Below are 6,954 nucleotides of genomic sequence, written 5' to 3' on the forward strand. Positions count from 1 at the left end.
TTAGTAGAGACGGGGTTTCACCATGTTGACCAGGATGTTCTCGATCTCTTGACCTCGTGATCCACCCGCCTCGGCCTCCCAAAGTGCTGGGATTACAGGCTTGAGCCACTGCGCCCGGCCTGTTTAGTGCTTCTTTCAAGAGCTCTTGTAAAGCAGGCCTGGTGGTGATGAAATCTCTGAGTAATTGCTTGTTCATAAAGGATTTTATTTCTCATTCACTTATGAAACTTAGTTTGGCTGGTTATGAAATCCTAGGTTGAAAATTCTTTTCTTTAAGGATGTTGAATATTGGCCCCCACTCTATTCTGGCTTGTAGGGTTTCTGCTGAGAGATCTGCTTTGAGTCAGATGGACTTCCCTTTGTGGATGACCCAACCTTTCTCTCTGGCTGCCCGTAGCATTTTCTCCTTCATTTGAACCCTGGTTAATCTGACGATTATGTGCCTTGGGGTTTCTCTTCTTGAGGAATATCTTTGTGGTGTTCTCTGTATTTCCTGGAGTTGAATATCGGCCTGCCTTGCTAGGTTGGGGAAGTTCTCCTCGATAATATCCTGAAGAGTGTTTTCAGCTTGGATTCATTCTCTCTGTCACATTCAGGTACACCTATCAAATGTAGATTAGGTCTTTTCACATAATCCCATATTTCTTAAAGGCTTTGTTCATTTCTTTTTACTTTTTTTCTCTAATCTTGCCTTCTCATTTTATTTCATTAAGTTGATCTTAGACCTCTGATATCCTTTCTTCTGCCTGGTCAATTCGGCTATTGAAACTTGTGTATGCTTCATGAATCTCATGTTGTTTTTCAGCTCCATCAATTCATTTATGTTCCTCTCTAAGCTGTTTCTTCTCATTAGCATTTCGTCAAACCTTTTTTCAAAGTTCTTAGTTTATTTGCATTGGATTAGAACATGTTCTTTTAGCTCAGAGATGTTTGTTATTACCCGCCTTCTGAAGCCTGTTTCTGTCAATTCATCAGATTCATTCTCCATCCAGCCTTGTTCCCTTGCTGGTGAGGAGTTTTGATCCCTTGGAGGAGGAGAGGCATTCTGGTTTTGGGTGTTTTCATCCTTTTTCTGCTGGTTTCTTCCCATCTTTGTGGATTTATTTACCTGTGGTCTTTGTAGTTAGTGACTTTCAGATGTGGTCTCTGAGTGGACATCCTGTTTGTTGATGATGAAGTTATTTATTTCTGTTTCTTAGTTTTCCTTCTAACAGTCAGGCCCCTCTGCTGTAGGACTGCTGGAGGTCCACTCCAGACCCTGCTTGCCTCGGGCTCACCTGTAGTGGCTGCAGAACAGTAAGGGTTGCTGCCAGTTTCTTATTCTGCTATCTTTGTCCCAGAAGGATACCTCCCAGATGTCAGTCTGAGCTCTGCTTTATGAGGTGACTCTTTGGATATATGGGGGTCAGGGAGCTGCTTGAGGAGACAGTCTGTCCTTTATAGGAGCTCAAATGCTGAGCTGTTAGTTCTGTTGTTCCATTCAGAGCTGCTGGGCAGGTAAGTTGTTTAAGTCTGCTGCAGAAGACCTCATGACCACATTTTTTTCCCCAGGTGCTCTGTCCCGGGAAGGTAGGGCTTTATTTATAAGTTTCTGTAGTGCTGCTGCCTTTTTTTCAGGGATGCCCTGCCCAGCAAGGAGTCAGCCTGGTCACAATCTACCAGCGGAGGCATTTCTGAGCTACTGTGGGCTCTGCCCAGCTGCTGTGTGAACTTCCCTGCAATCCTGTTTATAAGGTTTTGGGTGTTTTCATCTTTTTTCTGCTGGTTTCTTCCCATCTTTGTGGATTTATTTATATTTATTTATATATAAGGGTATAGTTAGAACTGACTCTTCAATGGCAGCCCACCTCTGTAATGGCGAACTCTCCCTGTAATGGCAGACTGCCTTGGCAATGACAGGCTGCCTTGGTAATGGCAGAATGCCTTAGCAATGGCGGACCACCTCAGCAATGCCGGACCGCCTCAGCAATGGCAGTCTGCCTTGGTAGTGGTGGACTGCCTCAGTAATGGTGGATGCCCCTCCCCTACAGAGCTGGACCATCCCGGGTTCAGCTGTGCTTGCTGTGAAACTCTCAATCCAGAGTGTTTCAGATTGCTGGTCTTTGTGGTGATGGGACCAGTCATGCCTAATCACCTTGCTCCTTGCTTCAGACCCCCCTTTTTTTTTTTTTCAGTTGAACAGGTGACTCTGTCTCCCAGGCGTTCTAGTCACCAGTTTAAATGGCACCCAGATTTGTGTGAGTTCTTGTGCAGAGACCTGCTGGGCCAACTGAAACAGCTGTACTAGGGGCTCGTGGCACTTTTTACCCGGGAATCTCCTGGCCTGGCTCCCTGTTTCAGTCCCTTTTTTCAGTTGAACGAGCATCTCTCCCAGGCGTTCCAGTCGCCTGTTGAAAAGGCGCCCGGATTTGTGTGAGATTTTGTGTAGAGACCCGCTGTGCTGGCTGAAACAGCTGCGCTGGAGACTCGTGGCACTTTTTGACCCGGGAATCTTCTGTCCTGGCTCCCTATTTCAGTCCCCTTTTTATCAGTTGAATGGGCGACTCTGTCTCTCAGGTCCTCCAGGCACCAGCTGAAATGGCACCCAGACCCGTCTGACTTTTTGTGTGGAGAGACCTGCTGCGCTGGTGGAAACAGCCACGCTGGAGACCCGTGGCCATCCTCCACCCGGGAATCTCCTGGTCTGTGGGCAATAAAAATCCCACTGGAAATGCGGCATCCACTCACCCTCTGCACTCCCGCTGGGAGCTGCAATCCAGAGCTGCTCCTACTTGGCCATTTTGGATCCCTTCCCCCCACAAAGAAGTCTTAAACTTCAGTAATCACATTAGTGTAATAATGCTGGATGTAATTATTTGATACTAACTACTGAAGGACAAAACAAATAAGCATATGAATTTCTTCTGAGGAGAAAAGAAATATATCAAGAATATTATTCAGCCATTAACAGAATTGAGGCACTTATATATGGCACAACATGGATGAACCTTGAAAATATGCTAAGTGAAATAAGCCAGACAGAAAAGGCCACGGTATGATTGTTTATTCAAAATACCCAGTATAGGTAAAGCAGATCAACAGTTACCAGGGGCTATGGGGAAGGTTAATGGGGAGTGACCGCTTAATGAGTACAGGGTTTCCAGTCAGAGCACTGAAAAATTCTAGAACTACACAATACTCATGGCTACACAATATTGTGAATGTATTTAATACCACTGAATGTACATTTAAGAAGTAAATTTTACCTGTGTATTTTACCTCAGTTTAAAAAAGGAATCTCAAAATTGGGGTTTTATATATACACAAAAGAAATACCGTGAAGAGTCAATTAAATCAGACATAATTGTACTTAGATGGAGAACAGTTTATTAACAGAAATTATAAGTATATAATCCATTTACATTTGTAGCTCATATATGCTACAACTTAAGTCTTCTCAATGTTAAACATTTTTTTCTACCATGTAAAACCTAGCCTTCTCTTTGACTTTTGAAAATTATATTTTGGTCCCTGAGGGTTATAAAAAGGGAGCTGGACTCCAATAATATCATTTGCCTGATAGCTGGGTCTTATTCCACCTCTGTCCACAAACACTGGTCCACGGCCACCTCCAGGTCCTTCCTGTACAGCTTTTACAAGAGGGTAAATATATTTATTTGTTGTTTCCGATTCTAGTTCAATTACCTCTCTGGCATAGTCCTGAAATTCTTTCTCCTTTACAGCCACAAGAGCTTCAGTAAGTCTGTAATAATCTAATTCTGCTTGTTTTGCTTGCTTTGCATTAAACTTATTTTTGGCCTATTTGGGAAAGAAAGGAAATTTAATATTGGTTAAGAACATGAACTTTTTAAATATAGGTAGCATTTGAAAATGTAGGTATAATTTTCTAAAATCATTGATGTTTTACGAGTTCTGATTTGACAACTATATACTATCATTTATTTCAGAAACTCTCCTATGCTTCTTAGAATAGCATCATGCTCAAAGTAGTGGCTGAATGAAACCTTTATTTATAGCCCTATGTAATACATTTTCGAAGAAACAACACAGTGAAATAACAGAAAGTAAGAAATTTAAATAAAAGTCAGGTAACTGAGGTTAGAATCCTGTTTCAACCACTTAGAAGATGTGAACTCTGGTGATTTAGAATACATACCCACCACTGTCTCCACCCACCCACTATTCTGGAGGAATTCACTCAGTTCTACAGTGCTGGGTCAGCCCAATATACCATGTCCCCAGCCACATAAGATTAAATCAGGAGTGAATTCTGGACTAAATTAAACCATTTATATTATCTATTTCCCAAAAATTTGAAATTGGAACGAGTGACATTTGTCAATGTAGGTTGATAAGCACTGAGTGAAGTAAGTAGGCAATTTGCCAAAAGCCAATTTACCATTTTATAAAAATTTTGTCTTTTAATTGCTTATATTAATTTACATTGGATGAGATTATGGCTTTTCTGTGATGAAAAGTTGGCAACTTTTCATTTTGTATTCTCTGTGGCATTTTAAGAAATGCTGAGTTTATTTTCTAAAATAACAGTTACTGGTCGGGTGCGGTGACTCACGCCTGTAATCCCAGCATGTTGGAATGCCAAGGCGAGTGGATCACGAGGTCAGGAGATCAAGACCAGCCTGGCCAAGATAGTGAAACCCCGTCCCTACTAAAAATACAAAAATTAGCTGGGTGTGGTGGCACGCACCTGCGATCCCAGCTACTGGGGAGGCTGAGGCAGTGAATTGCTTGAACCTCAGAGGCGGAGGTTGCAGTGAGCTGAGATCACACCACTGCACTCCAGCCTGGGCAACAGAGAAAGACTCTGTCTCAAAAATAAATAAATAATGAAATAACTTACTTTGTTTCTACTTAGGATTATATTTAATTTTTATAAAAATAGTTCTCACAATCCAAAATGTTGGCATAAAACAGTAGCCCAAACCTGATACCTACCATAAATTTAAATTTTTGATGGAACAGAACAACCATACTAATGTGAAATATCAAAATTTTCATTATTGAGTGCTACAATTCAAAATCAAGTTTACATACTGTTTGTGAAATTGGGGATAAAATACCAAAGTTTTAAGAAGTAGAAAATGTCAATAAGGCTGGGGAAAAAGTAAAAAAAAAAAAAAAAGGACTAAAATCTATCTCTCATCAAAGGTAAAATGCAGCAATTCAGATATGTTAGTTTAGTAAACGTTTGTAGAAAAATATTGAGGAAACAGAAAGAACCATTTGAAGCACAGAATGGAAGTGACAATGGGAGGAAATAATTACTATGATGAACATATGATTGGTACCTCACATTTGATGTGCATTAAGCATAAATACAAATTTATAAAGAAAAGTCTCCAAAAAATTAAGTTTAAAATCCTAAAAATGCTAACAGATAAAGTAACAAGCACATTTGGAAGATAATAGCTAATTATCCTGAAAACTGGAAAATAAGGCAGAAAAAATCAAGTATTTATTCTGACTTTTCTTTAAAAATTATATGTAAGAAGAACCAAGTATTTGATCATGAAAACTTCTTGAAGACTTCAACAAGTAAATCAGAAGGATTCCAAATACTGATCTTATTTGATCCTGATTAAAACAGCAAACTATATTTTGGCACCCAGCCAGAAATTAAACTTTTATACATCAAAGATATCAATAGAGTGAAAAGGTAACTCATGGGATGGAGAAGACATTTGCAAATCATATATCTCATGATATACAGAATATTTTTAAAACTTCTAAAACCCAACAACAAAAAATCCAATTCAAAAATGGAGGCCGGGCACATTTGCTCATGCTTGTAACCCTAGCACTTTGGGAGGCCAAGGCAGGCAGATCATTTGAGGTCAGGAGTGCAAGACTGGCCTGGCCGACATGGTGAAACCCCATCTCTACTAAATATACAAAAATTAGCCTGGTGTGGGCACCTATAATCCCAGGTACTTGGGAGGCTGAGGCAAAAGAATTGCTTGAGCCCTAAAGGTGGAGGTTGCAATGGGCCAAGATTGCACCACTGCACTCCAGCCTGGGTGACAGCAAAACTCCATCCCAAATAAAGAAAAAAACAAAAATGGGCAAGGATTGGAATATGCATTCTCCAAAGAAGACATACAAAAGTTCATTAAAAGATACTGCACGCCACTAATCATTAGGCTACAAGGACACACTGCTTCAAACCAATTGCAATGGCTATTAAATAAAAAGAAGAAAAACAAGTGTTGTTTGGCGAAATCCTCATGCATTGCTGGTGGGAATGTAAAATAGTGCAGCTATTGTAGAAAACATTATGACACCTCAAAATATTAAACATAGAATTAACATGATTCAGAATTTCCACTCTTTTTTTTCTTTTGCTATATAACCAAAAGAATTCAAAGTGGATACTTGAACAAATATTTATATAACAGTGTTCACAAAAACATTTGCAAAAGCCAAAGATAGAAACAACCCAAATATACATTGATGGATGTACGGGATAAACAAAATATGGTACATATACACAATGGAATATTACTCAGCTTTAAAAAGTAATGAAAGTGATTTATAGATATATTACAACATGGAAGAATGCTGAAGACATGTTAAGTGAAATAAGCCACACAGAAAAGGACAAATATTGTCTGATTCCACTTATATGAGGTATCTAGAATAATCAAACTCATTGAGACAGAAAGTAGAACAGAAGTTACCCAGACTATAGGAAAGAGGGGATGGAATTTACAGTTTAACATGTACAGTTTTAGTACAGGGTGATGATAAATCCTGGAGATGTACAGTGGCGATGATCAGTGTGAATGTACTTAATGCCTCTGAACTATACACTTAACTGTGCTTGAAATGGCGTTTTTTATGTTATGTATATTTTACCACACTAAAAATCAATTTAAAATACCTCAGCATTAAGAAAACAACCCAATTAAAAACTGGCAACACTTTTTTTTTTTT

General features: G+C 39.5%; 1 protein-coding gene across 3 annotated transcripts in view; it reads right to left on the reverse strand.

Moving 5' to 3' along the window:
• Positions 1-3,028: 3,028 nt before the first annotated feature.
• CCDC173 (coiled-coil domain containing 173) overlaps positions 3,029-6,954 on the reverse strand; it is a 44,061-nt gene continuing 40,135 nt past the window's right edge. For 2 of the 3 annotated variants that reach the window (XM_017517341.2, XM_017517340.2), the window contains one exon: positions 3,029-3,798. In XM_017517341.2, coding sequence (XP_017372830.1) covers positions 3,457-3,798 — 342 coding nt within the window. In that variant the 3' untranslated portion in view covers positions 3,029-3,456. The remainder of the gene's footprint in view (positions 3,799-6,954) is intronic. The other variant, XM_017517342.2, reaches the window with a different exon arrangement.

Source organism: Cebus imitator, unplaced genomic scaffold, assembly GCF_001604975.1.
Source record: "Cebus imitator isolate Cc_AM_T3 unplaced genomic scaffold, Cebus_imitator-1.0 Scaffold628, whole genome shotgun sequence".
Classification (NCBI taxonomy): Eukaryota; Metazoa; Chordata; class Mammalia; order Primates; family Cebidae; genus Cebus; species Cebus imitator.